The sequence below is a fragment of the Meles meles genome, chromosome 5, assembly GCF_922984935.1.
Source record: "Meles meles chromosome 5, mMelMel3.1 paternal haplotype, whole genome shotgun sequence".
NCBI classification, from domain to species: Eukaryota; Metazoa; Chordata; class Mammalia; order Carnivora; family Mustelidae; genus Meles; species Meles meles.
In genome coordinates, this window is record NC_060070.1 from 91,311,216 (window position 1) to 91,333,541 (window position 22,326).

General features: G+C 48.0%; 2 protein-coding genes across 3 annotated transcripts; one reads left to right on the forward strand and one right to left on the reverse strand.

The window, feature by feature from the left end:
* Window positions 1-1,955: 1,955 nt before the first annotated feature.
* On the forward strand, window positions 1,956-9,435 carry RPL7L1 (ribosomal protein L7 like 1). 2 transcript variants are annotated; one of them, XM_046006626.1, is made up of 7 exons: window positions 1,968-2,329; window positions 2,956-3,064; window positions 3,738-3,901; window positions 5,908-6,045; window positions 6,805-6,914; window positions 7,107-7,321; window positions 7,743-9,435. In XM_046006626.1, the coding sequence occupies exons 1-6, from the start codon at window positions 2,289-2,291 to the stop codon at window positions 7,313-7,315; spliced, it is 771 nt and encodes a 256-aa protein (XP_045862582.1). In that variant the 5' UTR covers window positions 1,968-2,288; the 3' UTR covers window positions 7,316-7,321; window positions 7,743-9,435. The 2 variants fall into 2 exon arrangements, with proteins under 2 accessions (XP_045862583.1, XP_045862582.1); XM_046006627.1 differs by lacking the exon at window positions 7,743-9,435 and having other exon boundaries at window positions 1,956-2,329; window positions 3,741-3,901; window positions 7,107-7,619.
* Window positions 9,436-10,307: 872 nt separating this feature from the next.
* C5H6orf226 (chromosome 5 C6orf226 homolog) lies at window positions 10,308-10,928 on the reverse strand. The gene is made up of 2 exons (XM_046005990.1): window positions 10,828-10,928; window positions 10,308-10,788 (listed from the first exon to the last, which is right to left on the reverse strand). Exons 1-2 carry the CDS (start codon window positions 10,859-10,861, stop codon window positions 10,571-10,573), a joined length of 252 nt encoding a protein of 83 aa, XP_045861946.1. The 5' UTR covers window positions 10,862-10,928; the 3' UTR covers window positions 10,308-10,570.
* Between the last annotated feature and the right edge of the window lie 11,398 nt (window positions 10,929-22,326).

Consider the following 22,326-nt stretch of genomic DNA (forward strand, 5'->3'; position numbering starts at 1 on the left):
CAGTTAGTGAATAATTTGGGGTTGAAGACGTCTTTTCCTCTGGATCTTTGTGGAACAATGGCTTAGGCACTGGGAATAAGTAGGCTCCTAGCACCATCTGCTGGCATTGGTTAACCATTCCTAAATCATGGCCTCCAAGTCTCTTTCCTCCGGTATTGTTAATTGCCCTGAAATTCCTCCTCTTCTTAATACTTTCAGTACAGCAGAACTTACCTCTTATCTGCACATAGATACCATTACAAAATAGTGACTTATTTTTGTTCCTTGTTTACTATCTAATAAATGTTTTACACTTTGGTGATCCTTGTTTTTGCCTTTTTACAAAGTAAGACACATGTGAAACGCTGAGTGAGGAGCCTCATATCAGTCTTGGAGTCCAAAGACTGTGTTGTCCTTTGACATTTATTCGTAGGTAATGAGCTCTGTGTATGGCACTATCCTTCTGGTTGGACTAGTTACATAGCACATACCAATACGATGCTTTGAGCTTATTTAAAAAGTCCCTGTAAGTGCCCACTATTGTGACAGGAGCTATAGAAGACAAAAAAGCATGAGGTAAGTTCCCTGCCTTCAGAGCACTCCATCTAATCAGGGAAGCAGTAAGTCGAACAGTATAGGATAAAGTCCATGGTGATGCCTCTGGGATACATACTGGGCTAGACAGTCAATGCCTGGAGACATTTTTGTCATATCTGAAATGGGGATGCTACTAGCATGTAGTTGGTAGAAGCCTGGGATGCTGCTAAACACCCCACAAGGCACAGAGAGCCCCCTGTAATAAAGAATTATCTGGCCCAAAAAAGCCTGTAGTGCCAAGATTGAGAAGCTTCGGCTATACCTTTAGCAACTGCCATGAGCGAGGCAGTTATGGTCCCTGCCCTCCTAGTATCATGAAGAAATATTAAAAATAGGGGCACCTGGGTGGCTCAGTCCTTAAGCGTCTGCCTTGGTTCAGGTCATGATTCCAGGGTCCTGAGATAGAGCTCATCATTGGGCTTCCTGCTCCATGGGAAGCCTGCTTCTCCCTCTCCCACTCCCCCTGCTTGTTTTCCCTCTCTCTGTCAAATAAATAAATAAAATATTTTTTAAAAAAAGAAATGTTAAAAATATAATTATGTGTTGAAGGAATTCAGAGAAAGGAAAGAGATCACTGTAGAGCCTTGCTAAAATTCGATCGCAGACCTGAAGCTTTGAAGCATGCTAAAAAAAAAAAACAAAAAAACGGAGTATCAACCCTTCGACCTCCCACTGAATGAAAATCTGCATTTTCACAAGACCCTCAGAGGACTACTATGCATATTAGTATGCATAGTATGCTGGAGACAGCGCTGCGCTGGAGGGTTTTCACTGTTTTATGAAGACCAGGAAAGAAGGCAGCAAATTCCGTGGTGAGAGCCACAGCAGGGAAGATTGTGAGATGGCGGGAAGAATTTCTAGTTCTCGATCCAGCACTACTAACTAACATAGTGTTGCCTGCTTACAGTCAGATATTGTGCTAAGCGCTTTATATCGAGTATTTCACATCATCCTCCTAACGCTATTAGGCAAACCAAGGTCCGCTGGGATCAGCAGGCCGATGGAATCGAAGCTGCATTCTCTCCCACCCCAAGTCCTCCGCAAACCTCCAACCACACGTAAGAGCCAAAGTCACGGCTCCAGCTCTCTCCACCCAGCAAGGGCCAACCACGCCAGGCTGTCCTCCCTCCCGGACTGCACGGCCAAAGGAAAACCCAGAGCAGCGGCGCGCCCTCCACCCCGGAAGTCATAGGTGCAAAGAGGGAAGCGGCTTTGTTTTTGAGCTCCGCCCGCCGCATCAAACGAACACAGCGTCAAGGAACAGGGCGGGATTTGAAGATAACACAGACCCTAAAGGGCTTGGAAACAATGCGAAGAATGTTGGTTTGGGTTTTTTTTTTTTAATATTTTATTTATTTGACAGAAATCACAACTAGGCAGAGAGGCAGGCAGAAAGAGGAGGAAGCAGGCTCCCTGCGGGGAGAGAGCCCTATGCGGGGCTCGATCCCAGCACCCTGGGATCATGACCTGAGCCGAAGGCAAAGGCTTTAACCCCCTGAGCCACCCAGGCGCCCCGCGAAGAACGTTTTGTGCAACATTTAGCAGGAACCTGTGTTAGCGAGACCTCAGCAGTTCGCGGCCGCTCGCTGGGCGCCGGGCGCCGGCCACCGGCCGCCGGCCGCCGGGGTGGTACACCGGGAGCTGGAAGACAGGTCTCTATGGTCAAGTAACCATAGAGCGGGCCTCTCTTCCCCCACGTGGTGGGGCTGCGCATGGGCAGTCGTCGCAGCTTTGGAAACATGGCGGAGCAAGAGTGAGTGTTTGGGCTTTGAATCTCTCTAGTGGGGTCTTGAGCATCTGGTACCATCCACAGTGTTTATTCCTTAGCGGCGGAAAATAAGAATTGTGAACCGAAGGAAAAGATTAGAAAAGGCTCCAGATTACAGAGGGTGGGATGAGGAGGAAGGAGCCGTAGGGTTCGGGCTGACGGTGAGACGGAGGGAGCCGCCGTCAAGTTTGAGTTACCTCGAGCGGAGAGGATTGAGTTTCTGGCCGCGGACTGAAGAGTGCCAGGCTTGGGTTCACTCAGCCTGGCTTAAGTATTACCCCTGCTGATGGAACTGCAGCGGTCCCAACCCCACGGGGTTTTACGAGAATCACGTAGCTCCTAGTGTGATTTAAAGGCTGTGGCAGTAAAAGCTCCTTGGAGGCAAACGGGGGGTTAGTGGCCAGGGGGTTCATGACTTTTTACTGCTTTAGGAAAGAGTGAATGTTAAGGGGTCCGTTTTGAGGACTGGAGTCAGAAATCACAAGTTTCAGCGAAGTCTGTCTTCAGGAATTTGAAGAGCGTGATGTTGCTCGAAGCCCAAGAAATGGTTTAGAAATCCATTGACATTTATTTTTTTAAACATTACCGCTGATTGCAATTTTCCGTATCAGGCAAAGAAAAAAGATCCCATTGGTTCCAGAAAATCTCCTGAAAAAGAGGAAGGCTTATCAGGCCCTTAAAGCCACTCAAGCAAAGCAGGCACTTTTGGACAAGAAGGAGGTAATGATGGGGAACCAAGAGAAGGGAATTAGAATGTGTATTTGGTGAGTTGTGTCTACAGTGTTTGAACTAGATTTGGTATGGACAGTCCTTTCCGCATAGATTCTAAGAGGTATATGGTTCATGTCTTACTTTAACGGGTATTTATAAAACACTTTCTGCGGGGAAAATACTGCGAGTAGAGTTTGTTAAGGAAAAAATGGAATAGACATTGTACTACTCAGGCTCATACTAAGTGATTTGAAAGTCCAAACATGCTTGTATACCTGGAAGAAAATGTATTTTTTTCAGATAGGGCAGACAACTTTTGCTGTTTGCTCAGCATTTTTGGAAATTACATATTTTGGAGTCAGGACAATGAAAGGGGCTCATGCTTATTCTGTACTTTATGATGCTTAACCCAGTGTTAGATTCTATAAACATGGGTTGGTAAACATTGGCTAACGGCATGTAAACTAACGTGTTTATTCATTGGAAGCACTTCCTAGTACTTTCTGAGTTTTCATAAGTCCACCTTCATTTGGGTGTCTCATTTTTCCCTTACATAGAAGATGTGCTTCTGTTTAAGGAACACACTGGGAAACACACTCAGTCGATACTGACTAATGAATTACTATTGTAGAAATAAAAAATGGACACACAAAATGGTGACAATGGTCTGCCTTCTCTGTAGCAGAAGAAAGGAAAACAGCTCAAGTTTAAGCGACTGGAATGGTTCTTACATGATTCCTGGCGGCAGCAACGTGACAGGGTGCGCCTCAGACGACTAGAAGTGAAACCTCGTGGCCTGGAAGTGCCAGATAAACATTCCTTGGCCTTTGTTGTACGCATCCAAAGGTGGGGAACTTGCCAGATTCCATAGGCTGGAGCAGACTGTTGGTTCAGCTTTAGACCCCTTTCTAGGGAGATGAACACAGTAGGCTTTAAGCCACTAAGGCAAGTTGTGCTGGGAATTCAGGGTTGAGCACAACATAGTTTTCATCTGTAAGGTTAAGGAGACTGACCTTAGGCAGACAGTCATGAAAATATACCCAGTGCTAGGAGGGTCGACTGCTGCCAGGCCCATACTGGTTTTTTTTTTTTTGTTTTGTTTTGTTTTTTTTTAAGATTTTATTTATTTATTTATTTGACAGCGAGAGAGAGAGATCACAGGTAGGCAGAGAGGCATGCAGAGGGAGAGAGAGAGAGAGAGAGAGAGAGGGAAGCAGGCTCCCTGCCGAGCAGAGAGCCCGATGTGGGACTCGATCCCAGGACCCTGAGATCATGACCTGAGCCGAAGGCAGCGGCTTAACCCACTGAGCCACCCAGGCGCCCCCCATACTGGTTTAAGACACTTTAAAGCAGGAACTTGAAGCTGAGACCTGGGGGAAAACTTTCTAAGCATAGATGTAGAAAGTTCTGAATTGGGGACCATTCTTTTCTTTTTAAGAGTTTATTTATTTGAGGGGCGCCTGGGTGGCTCAGTCATTAGGCGTCTGCCTTTGGCTCGGGTTGTGATCGCAGGGTCCTGGGATGGAGCCCCCAGTCAGGCTCCCTCCTCAGCAGGAAGCTTGCTTCTCCCTTTCCCACTCCCCCTGCTTGTGTTCCTCTCTCGCGGTGTCTCTCTGTGTCAAACAAATGGTTAGAATCTTAAAAAAAAAAAAAAAAGGTTTTATTTATTTGAGGGTCTCCTGGATGGCTCAGTTGGTTAAGCCTCTGCCTTCTGCTCAGGTCATGATCCCGGGGTCCTGGGATCAGGTCCCACGTCGGACTCCTTGCTCAGTCCTCTCTTCTCTCTCCCCCTGCTGCTCCCCCTGCTTGTACTCACTCTGTCAAATAAATAAATAAATTTTTTTTTTTATATTTTATTTATTTGACAGAGAGAAATCACAACTAGGCAGAGAGGCAAGCAGAGAGAGAGGAGGAAGCAGGCTCCCCATTGAGCAGAGAGCCCGATGCAGGGCTCGATCCCAGGACCCTGGGATTATGACCTGAGCCGAAGGCAGAGGCTTTAACCCACTGAGCCACCCAGGCACCCCCCCAAATTTTTTTTTTTTTTTAAAGATTTATTTGACAGCATGAGGAGAGGGGAGGGGCAGAGGGAGAGGAAGAAAGAGGCTTCCTGCTGAGCAGAGAACCTGCCCTGGGGCTCAATCCCAGGACTCCCGAATGGTGACCTGAGTGGCCGACACTTAACCAGCTGAGCCACCCAGGTGCCCCGCAAGGAGTCTTTCTAGGAACTGAACTGAGGTCAAGTAGAGAAGCATATTTAGTGCTAGAGAGAGTTCTTAAAGCTTTTTCCTCATTTAGTTGTACTTTACTCAGTCTACCTGCATGTACAGCTGCCTCTTCCTATTTCCCATACCCAGTCACCCAAACCAGAAACCTGTGGGCTTTAAATATTTTTGAGTCGTTGTTACTAACCTTCCTACCGCTTCCCAGAATCTCTTTCCTAGACTAGCACATTAGCTTCTTAACTGGGTTTCCCTGCCTCTGGTGTCACACTTTCAGATTTGCCCCGTATGCTGTTCTCAGTGATTGTCAAAAAGAAGATGGAGTGTATCCTTTACCTAGAATCTTTCATGCCTTTACTGCCCACAGAAGCAAGTCTTCTTCTTTGGTTTGACGTGCACAGCCCTACACACACAGAATCAGGGCCCATCTCTGTGTTCCTGTAGCCCTCAGGTGTTGCTCCACATCATGTAAGAGTGATCTCTCTATATGCCTGCCAGCTCCTGGCGTGACCTGTAAGACACAGTCTGTGTCCTGCTCTCTGGATGCCCTGTAGTGGCAAACATTGTGTAGGTGCTTGCTGGACTGACATAAACTGCATAAAACCTGACTTCCTGTGCTCTGCATTTCAGGATTAATGGGGTGAGTTCACTGGTGCAGAGGACCATTGCAAGGCTTCGCCTGAAGAAGATTTTCAGTGGTGTCTTTTTCAGAGTAACCCCCCAGACCATAAAAACGCTGCGTGTAGTGGAGCCTTATGTGGCCTGGGGGTGAGTAAGGTGTGTGTGTGTATGTGTGTGAGTGTGTGTGTATGTTCATACTAAATTGTATTTGAGCATGAGGAGAACATTAGGATGCCTAGGGTGCTGTCCTCCAAGCCTAGGAGCTCGTATTGCTGTTTCAAAGAAACATTCTGTTGTGACCACGGTCACCAGAAATCAGCTGCTGGCCGTGAAACTTTGGAACACGGGGCAGGTAGATCAGGAGGTACCGGTGCTGCTGCAGACACACCATGAACAGTACCCCGCAGGGCGCGTTCACTTGCAGGCTAAGTTCACTTAAGGCTGAGTCGGGTAGAAGAGAAATTAACTCTTGGAGTCTTGAAGCAAGTTAAGAGCCATGCTTGTGTAAAAGTTGTGTTCCTTCAAATGAAATGAAAACCTGGCAGAGGCTGGGATTTAATTTCAAACTCTGGCCCCATCTTGGGTAGAGGGTCACCCGAGGCCAGAGTCCTGAACTGTAAGCCAGCACTTATTTTATTCTCGCCTAGAAAAGTAAAAATTTTTTGCATGGTGAATGTTTATATCCATACATTTTAATTTCTAATTACATAGGGCCACTCTGGTTTTCTGCCCTCTTCACTTGTGTACTTCCAAGCACCGCGGCTGCATCGTGATTGCAGGAGATACCTTGGTGGGAAGAAGGGGTGGTGGGAGAATCTCTCCTCAGCCAGGCTGCAGGACTGAGTGGCCAGGGCCACACCGTATGCTGGGGCCTGATGGGACTGTACCTCATTCGGTCTCATATAGGTTTCCGAATCTGAAGTCTGTCCGGGAACTCATCTTGAAACGTGGACAAGCCAAGGTCAAGAATAAAACCATCCCTTTGACAGATAATACAGTGATTGAGGAGCACCTGGGTGAGTGTTGCACTTAGGGGTCAGTAGGGGTAGAAAGCAAGGATTTTTGGTGGTCTTGATGTCAGATCTAGGTCGTATTCTTCTTGGGGTCCCCAGAAACCACCAGAGTGCCCATCTGGGGCTTGTAAGAGCCTCATGGTTTATACTGAGCCAAACGTTGAGTGAAGGAATCTCTACCCTTATGTTTCCCAGGGAAGTATGGTGTTATTTGCCTGGAAGACCTCATTCATGAAATTGCCTTTCCGGGGAAGAATTTCCAGGAGATCTCTGCATTCTTACGTCCTTTCCATCTCTCAGTGGCCCGTCACACTACCAAGAATAGAGTGGGTTTCCTGAAGGAGGTGGGCTTACCTGGCTATCGAGGTGAACGCATCAATCAGCTCATTCGACAGTTGAATTAAACCCAGGTGAAGCTGGAAACTGCCCTTGGGCTGACTTTCGATGGGCCATGCTTTGCCAGTTAAAAATCCTTTTTGCATATACTAGTATCTGAAAGTGACTGGCATTGGGAGGAGAGAGGAGATGGTTAGCTACAAGTCTAACAGATAGAAATGTACTTGGGGCAGTGAATTCCTCGGTAGGACATGGGGCTATGTGTATTCCAGCAGTTACAGACTAGAAAATGTTGAGTAGCAAAAAAAATCTGTATTGCTGTGGTCATTTGCCTAGAAATGGGGAGAGAATAAAAACCAATTTCAAAAAGGATGTGATGATCTAACCCATCTGTTTTGTTGGAAGTATCTTAACTTTTTGAAATTGCTTACTACTAATATGTGGTGCCACCTTTCATTAAACTTCAATTAACAGACTTGTGTTTTTCTTCCTCAGCATATCTGAAAGCACAGCACATCGGTGGCATGTGTTTTTTCTCTTAGAATTGTTAACAGTATCTTCGAAGAAGATTATTTTGTTATATCTTCAGAAACTAGAGGGAGGGTAAGGGGAAAAAATGATGATGATGTGGCAGGCATTTGTCATCACAGCCCAGTTCCAAGGGAAAATTCCAGTGTGTTTTCCACGTTGCCTGCCCCCACCACCTCTGACGTCAGCAAAGGACTCCTGCCACGGAAGGGGAAGTTCTGCTGTGTCACATCCTCTATCCTGGGGTTGAAAGTTGGTGAACGAATACCCAGCATGGATACAAGACAGCAGTGGACTGAGCTCAGGGACGTACTTGAACCTGGGGGTTTCTAAGGCCTTCTTTTGGAAGGAACTTGAAATATAACTATAAAGAAGAGCACAAAAACAGTGCTCAGTTGTCTCTGCTGTGAGTCCCTGTTCTCGCTTTTCGGTGACAGCTTTGCAAGGTCTCAGACTTGGATGGCCCTGAGGTGTATCTGGTGGCTTCCTTAGCCTAGCCCGTGATTGACTTAGTCCTTTTCTTTAGCTCAGATTCTTACCCTATTCTTGGGTCTGTGAGAAGGGAAAGACCCTTTTCACAGGAAAATACATATATTCAAATTTTTGCTTAGAAGTTTCTGTGTTCATAGACTCTTCTTAGGGACCCATGCATGTTATGTGAGGAAGTCCTGCACTACCTGCATTGGTCATCTGGGCCCTGACCTTGTTAGTCTCCTCTGGTCCCGTATCCTGTGGAAGACCAAGGCTTACCAAGATAGCTTTCTCCCTTGGAGCCAATTGGGTGTTTCCTATTAGCAACACAGTGGTAGATTTCTGAGCTCCCATGCCATCTACCCTAGGGAAATGCCCACCATTTATTTCTGCTGGGCTTCAGGATGAGATTTTCTTTGGCATGGATGTCATTTAGGCTTCATTGGACCCTCTCCTTGCATTTTCTAGACTGCAAAAGTATTGCTGTCTATCCCGCTGGTGACTATGCCATAGGCTAATACCGAGGCTCCCAGGGACTGAGCCCTAAAAGGGGGATCTGATCGTGCTTGTGTTTATCATCTGTGTCCCCCTCCTAGGTGGGCCTTCCTCTGCTTCTGTCACTTTGTTGCCTCAATTGCCATCTGAGTAGTTGGTGAGGCTTTGCCAGGTATAGGTCAAGGCTTGGAAACATGCTTAACCGTTGTGTGCCCTGGTCCCTTAAGATCAGCTTTGCTGCACTTTTGGCTCATGGGGCCCTCAAACATAGCTGTGAGGTTGAGTTAGAATGAGAACAATGCCTTAAAATGTGCCAGGTTGTGAGGTAATTAATTAGGTTGGTTGGCGCAAGAGTTAACCTGCCAAGAATAGATGTTAGAGCTTACACTTAAACTTTAAAGCATTATGAAATCAAATTACTTTAAAATGACGTATCAGAAAGCCATGGGAAAGCATTTGTGAGTGTGGAAGCGCAGGGTTTCTGTCACAGATCTGTTTTATACTAAATACAGGAATAATGTTTCCATCTTGCCTGCAGAATGGACTCTCTAGTCTAACGTGTGTGCCTCACTCAGCGCAGCTCAAAGGATTAAGCAAAAGAATACTTTTTAACTTAAATTTTATGGAAATAGATGTTATAAAAAATTAATGCCCTGCTGTATCGTGTAATGGTAATATACCATTTCCTAAACAAGTTGTGGAACTGTCATTTCTGGGGAAAAGGAGTCCTTTCATATGGTACGTAGATTGTGTATGTGACTTGTTCATGGCTGTCAGCGTGTATTTCTGTCCGCACGTACTATATGTATGTGGAAAACAGACCTCAGTTTCAGGAAGCAGTAGGGGCAGTGAGCCACGTGGCCTATTTAAAAGAGACAAACTTAAGAAAGTGCTTGCAGGAGCTTTTCTTCTGTTATAAACTTCAAGCCTGATCCAACTAGTTGCCGGAGATTTTGTCTTTGATCGGCTTTTTTTTTTTTTTTAGATTTTATTTATTTGATAGATCACAAGTAGGCAGAGAGACAGACCAAGAGAGAGGAGGAAGCAGGCTCCCCACTGAGCAGAGAGCCTGATGCGGGGCTGGATCCCAGAACCCTGGGATCATGACCTGAACCGAAGGCAGAGGCTTAACCCACTGAGCCCCCCAGGCGCCCCTTTTGATCGGCTTTTTTAATGCTTTGGGATTTTACTGGTTTAATGTGTCTTTGAAGTCCTGGGGCCACGTGTAATCATCAAATCTTGTATTGCTAGCCCCTGATCTGGAGAATGGCTGGAATCAACAACACGTGGATCCCAAATCCACTTCCACAGCCGCCAGAATAAACTGACCCGGAAGAGAAACACTGACACTCTCCTATGTCACTAACAGAATTGTTAACCCCTGAGCCAGAGCCAGATCCTGTCAGTTCCTAGTCACTAACAGAATTGTTACCCCTGAGCCAGATCCTGTCAGTGTGTCCTCAGTGGTAGTTTAAAAATGAAAACACATCGATATATCTCAGTAAAGGATGAGATTTGCCAAATACAAGGTCTGAAATGGGATTTGAAAAAAAATTTTTTTTTTTAATGAGGACGATGGTCCAGAAATACGGATACAAGCCAACTGTAAGGACGCTCCCAGGAGGCTAAAGTCCAGCTGAGACCGGTTGGGGCAAATGCACAAAAGACGAATAACCGGGGCCGGTATCCGCGGTCCGAGGTGATGCAGGACACAGTCACGCCTTCCAGGTTTAAGAGGCGAAGGACCTCGAGCCACAGGAATCCACTCCGTGCCATCAGGAAGGCGCAGTTCCTGCCTCCGTCGAGCAGGGCCCCTCCACGCGGTTCCTCTACCCGGACCCGAGGGTGGGCTGCGCAGGGGCCTTGGCCGATCCCGCGGCCTCCCAGGGCTTGGGCCTCCGCGGGAGCCGGGACGCCGTGGGTTCGCCGTGGGTCGCCGCGATGTGGCGCTTCTCCACGCCCGGGAGCTCCCGGCCCTGCTGGACTAGCTGCAGGAGCTGCGCCAGGCTCACCGAGGCAGGGGCTGCGTCCTCCGGCGCCGGGCTAGGGCCCGAGCAGCTCCGACCGCTGGGCCGCTCCATGCTAGGGCCCGAGCAGCTCCGACCGCTGGGCCGCTCCATGCCTGGCCGCTCAGTCCGACCCGCGTGCGCTTCCGGGTGGGGTGAGTGCAACCACGGTCGGAGGAAATGGAGGGGGGTGCGTAGAGCATACCAAGTTGGCCCAGGAAGGGGGAGCGCTTGAGACCGCGACCGGCTCCACGCAGAGCGCTTCTCTTACACACACACACACACACACACACACACACACCGCTTCTCTTACACACACACACACACACACACACCCCAGCTCCACGCAGAAACCCTTCACACACACACACAACAGCTCCTCGCAGAAACCCTTCACACACACGGAAAATTTAGCTCACACCAGAGCCTGCAAAGTGCAATCCTTTAGAAGGAACTCGAAGGCTTGCACAGAACCGGCTGTACGTGCGGACACGCTGATTCAGGCAAAAAGACCCAATTTGACACACATGCATAGGAACTAAGTACAAACCTCTTTTGTTTTCTTCTTCTTCTTCCTTTTTTTTTTTTTTTGTCTTTTTAAAGATGTGTTTGTTTGAGAGAGTGAGCGAGCTAGCCAGCGAAGAGCACGAGTAGGAGGAGGGACAGCGCGAAAGGGAGACGCAGACTCCTCGCTGAGCAGGGAGCCCCGTGCGGGGCTCCATCCAGTGACTGGGATCATGACCTGAGCCGAAGCTGAAGGCGGAGGCTTAACCGACGCTCCTTATTTTCTTTTTAAAGTAATCTCTTGGGGCGCTGCTGGGTGGTGCTGCCTTCGTCTCAGGTCATGATCCCAGGATCCTAGGATCCAACCCCGCATCAGGCTCCCCGCTCAGCGGTGAGCCTGCTTCTCCCTCTGCCTGCTGCTCCCCCTGCTTGTGCTCTCTCTTTCTCTCTAATAAATAGAACCTTAAAAAAATTTTTTTTAACAAGTCATCTCTTGGGGCTGGAACTCACGACCCCCCAAGATCAAAAGTCACATGCTTCACTGACTGAGCCAGTCAGACACCCTCAGTAGGTACCTGTCTTCACACACCTACAGGGACACACGGGACACATGTAGAGACTCATAGCAAGTGGAACATCTCCCAGCTGGACTGCGCAGCTCCACATAAAAAACAGAGAGATTGCCAGTGGCCTCAGGAGAACTGGGAGTAAGCGACAGCACCACAGAGCCTTGCCACTCTCTCCCCATTCCTGCCAAGGAGACTCTATTCCTGGTGTGCACAAGTAGGATGAGAAAAAATGAAGGCAAGCCAGGTGTGCTGCAGTCCCTGTGACTGCTGGCAAAGCCAGTGCCCATAATTCTCAAGTTTCAAAGTTTATTAAAAGTTGGCCTGATCTGGCACACACTGCCTTCACCTTCCATGTAATGGAAGTCTAATTACTATTTACAGAAGGAACTGGCGCCCTGCATCTCCTGAGGTGATCCACTGAGGAGGACGCTATGGAGATAGGAACACTCTATTTCTTCAGTATTCCTGCCGAAAGGTTCACTCTGAATCTAGTCTTTTTGTTTGTTTGTTTGTTTAAGATTTTATTTATTTGACAGAGAGATCACAAGTAGGCAGAGGCAGGCAGAGAGAGAGAGGGAAGAAGGCTCCCCACTGAGCAGAGAGCCCGATGCGGGACTCGATCCCAAGACCCTGAGATCATGACCTGAGCCGAAGGGAGAGGCTTAACCCACTGAGCCACCCAGGCACCCCTGAATCTAGTCTTGAGGAAATGAACAGACCAAGCAAAGTGAGAGACATTCTGGAAATGACTGGCCTGGATGCTTCATAAATGTCAGTATCATAAATGTCTTGGGATGCCCACAAATTCTGATCAGATGGGTGACTGCGGACTCTTTTCTGTGATCCCTCCATGTCCTCTCTCCACCCTTATCCACCCAGCTTCTGCACACTGACATCCACACACACACTGCAATGGGCTCCCTTAACCTCTGGCTTTGGGGTCTGGCCAGTGGGGGCCCCAGCGGAAGAAAGAAGAAGGTCAGGGTGTTTATTCCTCAGTTTCCCTCCCCCCGGGATTCCCACTGGCTTCAGGGTCCCTCCACCAGCTCTCTGGTTTGGGGGCCCTGCCAACGCTCCCTTCCCTCACGATTTCAGGCCTGTTACCAGTTCCAGTACCGCATTGTCACTTGGGATTTCCCTTCACCGTGCCACACCTCTATAAATAGTCCCTTTATTAAATTCTCCTCAAATTTCCCTATATGCAAGTGCCCTCTGTCTCCTGTCTATACTCACCAGTAATGAAATTGGCTCCAGGAACAGCCTCAGGCAGAATACTGAGACTAGACTGATCATAAATTCAGAGAGTACAGGGCAAGCCTCCTTGCCGAGGGAGCAATGCACCCAGTAATCCACCGCATAAGGAGTATGGCCATTACCCAAATTCTCCTTGGGGGTGGCAGGGGTCAAGTGGAGAGTACTGCGTCGTTGAGGTAGGGAGATGGCAGGCGAGATGGCTCTGGTTCATATGGCTGAGGACTGGCACCAGGATGTCCTCGTAAGGGTTTCCAAGGGGCAGTGCTAATGAAGTGTTGGCACAGGAGTGTGCTGACACAAGGGCACTGAGGGGGAAGGCGTGGGTCTCCGAGAGGAGATGGGGACATCTGGGCAGACATGTAGTGCCTCTGTTTCCCCGGACATCAGCTTCAGGACTCTTTCCACCTCCAATCTTCCCTGGCTCTTCTCAAATTAGATCGCAGAATGGCCTGGGCAGAGAAGCACGAGGCCCACACTGAGAGCAGAACGCCTAGGCAGAAGGAAGTACAGACCTTGCTAAACTCCCTTGGCAGGGGCCAGAGCCCTGTGCGTGGGAATGGGTTCTAAGGGAAATAGACCCAGGAGGGTGGAATGTTAAGGCTCCATTTGGCCAAACGCAATGCCATGGATGCTCATCCAGGATTTGGGATTTAATGTGTTGGCTCGAGCACCTGGGAGAGGCATCAATCGTCTATAAGGTTGGTTAATTAAAGCCTGGACTTAATGGTAGCCTACAGTTAGGAAACATGAAATGCCAGAATCTCTCTGGCGTACTGTAGAGGAAGGAATCCAAAATTTCAGGAAGGTGGGAATGCTGGATTGGACTTATTATGTGCAACCTGGTTAGCCACCCCTCAGCACATATTTTAATGGGGTCTAGAAAACCCTCCCTTCGCCAAAGCATTTCTTAATGCTTTGAAATGCTTTGGTGAGGGGCACCGGGCTGGCTCTGTTGGTTAAGGGTCTGCCTTCGGCTCAGGTCATAATTCCAGGGTCCTGGGATTCCATCCCTGGGAAAGCAGGGAGCCTTCCTCTGCCTCTCCCTCTGCCTGCTGCTCCCCCTGCTTGTGCGTGTGCACTCTCGCTCTCTGTCAAATAAGTAAATAAAATCTTAAAAAAAAAAAAATAGTGAGAGGCTCCTGGCTGTCTCACTCAGTAGAGGAGGCAACTCTTGTCCTCAGAGTCAAGAGTTTGAGCCCCACGTTGGGCATAAAGTTTATTTAGAAAGAAAGAAAATGAAGAAGAAATGCATTGGTGAGAGCCACCCACCTCCTTGACTTGCTCTGATGGCTGTCCTCTTTCGGCTGGAGATGCTGCTGGGGGTGCTGGATGAATCCGTGGAATTAGAGTCTACGATCTCAGTGGGAATAATGGTATCCTGGTCATGTAAAGGCCAGGTGGTGTTGTTTAACAGACAAAGGCAAGGTAGCTATAATACCTCCCGTAAAGACATGGGAGGGGCGCCTGGGTGGCTCAGTTGGTTAAGCGGCTGACTTCCGCTTAGGTCATGATCCCAAGGTCCTGGGATCAAGCCCCACCTTGGGCTCTCCTTACTCTACGGGGAGTCTGCCTCTCCCTCTCCTGCCGCCCCCCACCCCCAGCTTGTGCTCTCTGTCTCTCACTCTCTTGAGGGCCCATCTGACTTACAGCCCAATGTTGGGTCCCTGATTGGCCACAACTTTCACCGGGTTGGGGACAGATCCGATTGGGCCCCCTTAGCATGGAAAGGCTGTGCTTTACCCTCATGGGAACAGAAACACATTCCAGGTATGAATTCACCTTCTCTGCCTCCAATGCTGCTGTCAGCACCACCATTCTGCCAGCATCAGGCATTCTGATGGGCAGAATGAATACCTTACCCATCACCATGGCATTCCACTTCACATCACCTCCAACTGGGGCATGCATTTCACTGCCAAAAAATGTATAAATGAGCTCACTCCCGAGGAATTCACTGGTCTTACCATATGCCCCATGACCCAAAAGCAGCTGGCAAGATAGGATGGTGGATGGACCTGCTGAAGGTTTGTCTAGAACATAGCTAAGAAGCTGCACCTTCCAGAGGCAAGGGCTGTCCTACTGGTTGCAGCGTATTCTTTTCACCACAACCATGCACGGTCATATAGAGCCAAGACGTAGGGGCAGTGGGAGGCGCCTCGAGATTATTCTTCAAGGCTACCAACTACTGGAAGAAATTTTTTTGCTACCCATTCCAGTAATGGAATGGACTCAGGGAGCTTGGTGATCCCAGTACCCAAGGGAGAAACACTTCTACCAAACAGTAATCATAGTACTGATGACTTGGAAGCTGAGATGGCCCCTGGCCATTCTGATCCAATATGCAGAGAAAGGCACTTCTGCAATGTCTTGGTTGACTAGACCAAATTACTAGAGAAAAGTAGGCTGCTCCTGCATCTGAGATGGGGCTTGATTTGGAGCCCAGGGGATTCACCAGGGTATCTTTTCTTAGTTCTCCAACAGGAGTTCAGCTTAACAGGACACTTCAGCAACCCAACAAAGTCAAGACCATCTAAGGACTCAGACCCCATAAGAAGAAAAGTTGAGCAACCCACCAGGTAAAGAATCTGGTGCCAGCAAAGGATAAGGAGAATGTGTCATGGGGGTGAAAGCAGGCAAGTGTGAGTTGAACTTAGGCTGCATAACCCCCAGGTGTCCCCTGCTAACTTAGGTAAAGAACCCTTATGGTAGATGACATTTTAGGTTTCAGTGGGAGCATGGTCAAATTGACATCCCCCTCACTGATATTGTAGTACATGGGACACCGTGCATCCTCTGTGCTAGGGGCATGGATTTCTTTCATCTGGACAAAAGATAAGAGGTGCTTCCCTGGGCGGCTGGGTGGCTTAGTGGGTTAAGCCTCTGCCTTTGGCTTAGATCATGATCTCAGGGTCCTGGGATCGAGCCCCGCATAAGGCTCTCTGCTTCGCGGGGAGCCTGCTTCCCCCTCTCTCTCTGCCTGCCTCTCTACCTACTTGTGATCTCTCTCTCTCTCTCTGTCAAATAAATAAAATCTTAAAAAAAAAAAAAAAGAGGTACTTCCCTGAGGCCCTGCAGAACTGCCCCCACCACTCCCCTCCCACACACCCCTCCCACACACCAGCCAGGTGCTCTGAGAAGCTGAACTGCACCAAAAGACTCCTACACCCTCCACTTGGATTCATCCAAGGGGGGCAGCAGCTGGGGGTCAGAAGATGGGAGGATGCCCAAGTCAGGGAATTTATTCTCCTACTTCCCTAGCTGCTGGATCCACACCGACTATGTCCATCAACTGAAGGTCCCATCTACTACCAGGCACCCTCTCCACACAGCTCTCTCTGGCTCTGGGTTCCAGTAACCACTCCCCCTCCTCCCCTCTTCAGACCTCGGGTGCCAGTACCCCACCGTTATTAGCTGGCGAGTGCTGTTACAGCTCCAGTGATTCCTCCAACCTCTACTCACACCTTTGTAAATAGTCCTTTTATTTTTTTTTTAAGATTTTATTTATTTATTTGAGAGAGAGAACATGAGTTGGGTGGAGGGCAGAGAGAGAAGGAGAAGCAGTCTCCACACCAAGTGGGGTGCCTGATGCTGGGCTCGAAGGCAGATGTGCAACTGACTGAGCCACCCAGGTGTCCCTATAATATGTATTTTAGTTAGGATTGGCTTTGGCAGTGAGCATCAGAAAACCCCAAATAACAACAGTTTATATAAGATAAAACACTCTAAATTCTTCCTCATATAAATTAAACTTGGTGTTAAGCAAGCCTAAGCTGGTGGTGGCTCTGTGAACATTAGATCATACTATATATGCATCTTTTAATCCTCTTTAAATTAGCATCATAATTGAAACATTTTCCCATGTCATCATAAACCCTTCAGAAAGAATCAAGACTTGGCTCAAGTGTCAGCTTCTAAATCACTTTTCCTAATGCTCACACCAACTCCAGAAGGATGATCTCCCTCTCCAAGAACCCCACTCTCTATTGCTATACACACACACACACAATTCAGTCATGGTGTCTGCTATGCTCCAAGTCCCTGATCTGTTTGTGAGCTTGCCTTCCTTGACTGCTGGGAGCATCTCTTTTTGTCTTATTATCCCCAGACCGAATTCCTGGAATAAAACAGACACCAATAAATGACAAGGATATTTTAAGACCTGCATAATATTTGATCATATAGAGGCACCTTAGTTTACTTAGCTACTTCCTTGGGTGTTTTTGTTTTTGTTTTGTTTTTTGATTTGTATTTACTTATTTGATATAGGGGAGAGAGAGAAAGCATGGGCCCGAGGAGGGGCAGAGAGAGAGAGAGAGAGAGCATGCGCACATGGGCTGGGCGACGGGCCAAGAGAGGGGGAAGCAGATTCCAGGCTGAGTGTGGGAACCTGGATGTGGGGCTCAATCCCAGGACCCTGGGCTCATGACCCGAGTGGACAGGACACTTAACCAAATGAGCCACCCAGGCACCCCTAGCTACTTCCTTGTTACTGAACATTCAGGTGATTTTTATTCTGTACTATAACTATCACAGTAGGATTTTTTTTCTGATCAGTGAAAATAGGTGCTCCTGTCAGTGTTAACTGGAAGAGACTTCTTGCTACTTCAGCACACACACACACATACTGGTTGCAATCTTCTGATTGGATGGGTTAGATTCGCAATCAGTAATCACTTGGTCATATTGGTGGTCTTTTTCCAATAAACACTGCTACTTTTCCTTAATTTTCCTTTTTTAAAAAATGATTTTATTTATTCATTTGTCAGAGAAAGAGACAGCACAAGCAGGAGGAGAGGCAGGCCGAGGGAGAAGCAGGCTCCCCACGGAGCAGGGAGCCAGATGTGGGACTCAATACAAGGGCTCCAGGATCATGACCTGCGGAGCCACCCAGGCATCGCCTTAATTTTCTTTTTCAGGTCTTATGTGGTTCATCTTAGTCTAGAAGGGCCCCTGATTTTCTATTTGACAAAAAAAGGGGGAGACAGGGCTAATACGTTGTGCATCAGGCACTCGACTCGGATGGGTACTCCGACTGGACAATCTCCTAAAAAGAACTCTGGAGGGAGACCTGTAAACACTTCCGGCCCGGCAGTGAACTCCCAGCTCCCGCGCTTCGTTGCGTAACAATCTCCGCCGTGTGACTTCGTTTTCCTGAGTCTCAGTTTCCCCAGCTGTGACCACGGATTCGAACACCTGGTAGGGTGGTTGTGAGGATCAGACGAGAGGTCTGCGAACAGGACCTGGCTCTTAGCAGCGGGTCAGCAAACCGCAGGTTTAATCCGGAGTGAGGAACTCGGAGAAGGATTTCAGCTTTGAGATTCAAGGCCGGCTTGCTGGGGCAACCTCAGGGCCCTGAGCAAGGGCATCTTTCGGATCAGCAAGACTGTGGTCTCAGAGGGAGATTCTTGGGGCTCCTGGAAGGAGCAGACCTATGAGAGAGCGGGCAAGGAAGCCGGCCTGTGGCGGGGAGCATGGGAAAGCGGTTAAGTGTGAGGGTAGCTGAGCGGGCAGGGGCGGCGGCTGGCACCGGGGTCCAGTGCCTCCCCATCCCTGGGAAGCTCTTAAAACCCTAAAGGGGCCAGAGGATTCCTTCCCCATCTGTAATGTGGTAACGGAGCCCGGGCCAGCACCTCCCCGGGCTGGAGGACGCGAGAGTCGTTAGGGACACCTGCCTCCCCCGACCCCTCCCGGCGGGAGCCCGCGCGGACCCAGCGCACCTGGGCGCGGGCAGCGCCTGGGAACACGCGGCGCCGCAGGCCTCCAGGCGGAGCAGAGGGAAGGAAGGGGGCGGGAGCGCGGGGGGCGGGAGCGCGGGGAGCGGGGCCAGCGCGGCCGGGCCTCCCTCCTCACGTCGGAGGATGCAGTCCACACGCTATTAAAGCAACCGTCCCGCCGGAAAGTGGGGTGAGGCTGGCACCAGAATAAAGAAGCCGGGGAGCCAGGAAAAATTAACCGGCCAACATAAAAGATACTAACGTAGAGAATGTTTCACAAATAATAGGGACAGGAAGGCGTATTCAATTAATAGTCCTGAGATCAGGGCGCCTGGGTGGCTCAGTGGGTTGAGCCTCTGCCTTCGGCTCAGATCATGATCTCAGGGTCTTGGGATCGAGGCCCGCATCGGGCTCTCTGCTCAGCAGGGAGCCTGCTTCCCCTCTCTGTCTCTGTCTCCCTACTTGTGACCTCTCTGTCAAATAAATAAATAAAAATCTTTAAAAAAAAATAGTCCTGAGATCATCGATTAGATCTTTGAGGAGGGGGATGAAATTTAGATGCGTATCTTCTATCCTACACCAAAATTAATCGCTGATAGAGTTAAATGGTGGTGGGGGTGTGGGGATTAAACTTCACGCGCACAAAAAGACTTGGTAGAATATATCTCTAGAGAGGGAAGGATTTTCTAGACTTAAAAGGGATGTGATAATTCCCATTAGGAAAGATGGATGCGTTGGTTCATACAAGAAAAAAAAAAAGTCAGTTAAGAAAAAAAGCGAAATTAGGGGTGCCTGGGTGGCTCAGTGGGTTAAAGCCTCTGCCTTCGGCTCAGGTCATGATCCCAGAATCCTGGGGTGGAGCCCCACCCACATTGGGCTCTCTGCTCTGCAGGGAGCCTGCTTCCTCCTCTCTCTCTCTCTCTCTCTCTCTCTCTGCCTGCCTCTCTGCCTACTTGCGATCTCTGTCAAATAAATAAAATCTTAAAAAAAAAAAAAAGCGAAATTAAAAGTAACCAGTGGGGGCGCCTGGGTGGCTCAGTGGGTTGAAGCCTCTGCTTTCGGCTCAGGTCATGATCCCAGGCTCAGTGGATGGAGACCACATTGGGCTTTCTGCTTCTCTGCCTGCCTGTCTGCCTACTTGTGATCTGTCTGTCAAATAAATTAAAAAATAATATGAAGAAAATAAAAGTAACCAGTGAGTTAAGAATGGCTTCGGCAAGTGCAATACACAAGGATTGGTGTGGTTGCTATGTGAAAGCCCTTACAGATTAGTAAAACACCAGGACTACAAGAGGGCAATAAGCAATACAATGAAGGAAACAAGGAAATGAGAAAAGAATGCTGTAATCAGAGAACTGATAACATTTTCTGATTAAATTAGGATTTTTTTTTTTTTTTTTTTTAAGGAATGCCAAATGCTGGTGGGGACTCCGTGGCCTTCCATACACTGAGGTAGGATATAAGTTGGTATGACAGATGTGTATCAGGGAGCCCTAGATGCTCAGCATCAATCATCACTAGGGAAATGCAGAATGAAGTCGCGCTGAGATAATGCTTCACACTTACTGGGATGGCCACTATGAAAAAAAAAATCACAAGTGTTGGGAAGGATGTAGAGAAATTGGAACTCTTGTACACTGTTGTCGGAATATAATTGCAAAACAGTATGACAGTTCCCTCCCAAAATTAAAAACAAAGTTACCATGTGATCTAATTCCACTTCGGGGTACACATACAAAAAGAGTTGAAGGCAGGGTCTTGAAGAGATATCTGTACACCATGTTCACAATAGCGTTACAATAGCTAAAACATGGAAGCAACTGTTGAGAGATGTCCATCAAGAGATAATGGATAAGAAGCCAAGTGTGGTATAGCATGTGGGGAACAAAGGCAAAAGAGAAATTATTAAATTTCCTTACTACCTACAGCCCATTGAGAAGTCCTTGAAACAGGCAGAAAGACTGACATTCCTCCAGGGACTCAACTGCCTCTGGTGTTGACACTTTGCTAAAGGCAAAAGGCAATCCTAGCCCCACCACCCACCCCCAGGATCCTGTAAGTCTACTTTAACATATAAAAATTCCTTTAGAAATTTCCTTTATCTCTAAATCCTCCAAGATACCTGTTGGCAATCATCCCCAAGCATATATGGCCCACCGATATACATCTGAAGGGTCTCGTGACTAAGGTTTTATTAGATGGTAATAAATTACCTTTTCCCAACAGCAGCCAGCCCCATCAAGGTCCTGGAAACCTTGCTTCCAAATTCCTTAGAGATTTATACTATCCCTAACCCCCTCCCAACTTGGGAGTATATAATGGGCCACATCTCATGACCCCGGTGCAGCTCTTTTGGCTCACGAGTCCTGTCCCCGTGCTTTAATATAAATCACCTTTTGAGGTCCCTGAGTGACTCAGTAAGATAAGCCTCTTTATGTTTTTTAAATTTTACCAAAAGGGGGCGCCTGGGTGGCTCAGTGGGTTAAAGCCTCTGCCTTCCACTCAGGTCATGATCTCAGAGTCCTGGAATCAAGCACCACATCGGGCTTTCTGGTGCCTCTCCACCTACTTGTGATCTCTTTCTCTGTGTCAAATAATAAATAAAATCTCTAAAAAAAAAAAACTATCTATAAAAAAATCACCTTTTGCACCAAAGACATCTCAAGAATTCTTTCTTGGCCGTCAGGTTTGAACTCTAATGTCTTTTCCTACATCAGTATATACATACAATGGAATATTATTTGGCCCTAAAAAAGGAAGGATATTCTGACATTTGCCACAACATGATTGATGACATCATGTTGTGTGAAACAAGCCAGGCACAAAAAACCAAATTCTCTATGATTCCACTTTACTGAGGCAGTCAGATTCACAGAGACAGAAAACAGAGTGGTGGTTGCCATGGGATTGAGGGGAGACAGAATGGAGAGTTGGTGTCTAATGGGAACAGAGTTTCAGTTTTGCAAGATGAAAATAATTCTAGAGATGGACTGTGGGGATGTTCTCACAACACTGTGAATGTACTTAGTACCACTAAACTGTATACTTAAAAACAGTGAGAATGGTAAATTTTATGTTATGCGTACTTTACCACAACTGAAAAAATTTTTTAAAAATTTCATTTATTTATATGACAGAGAGAGAGAGAGAGAGCAAGAGCATAAGCAGGGGGAGCCACAGATAGAGGGAGAAGGAGGGAGCCTGATGTGGGACTCCATCCCAGGACCCTGGGATCATGACCTGAGCTGAAGGCAGAGGCTTAATCGACTGAGCCACCCAGACCTCCCAAGAGTTTATTTTTAAAAAGGGGTTCAAGGGAAGGGGCAAGGAATGTATGGGAGATCTCCAAAATTTCCCCTAAATTTCGATGTGAACCTGTAACTGCTCTGAGAAATAAATTCTGTTTTTAAATGGGAGGGTCTGGGTGGGTGTGGGTATGAAGTGTTGTAATAACATGGAAATGAGTGCGTTGGGCTTTGGGGCTATAGTAAGGGCAGTCTGCCCCCTGCCATCTGTGTGGCCTCGAGCAGGTCACTCC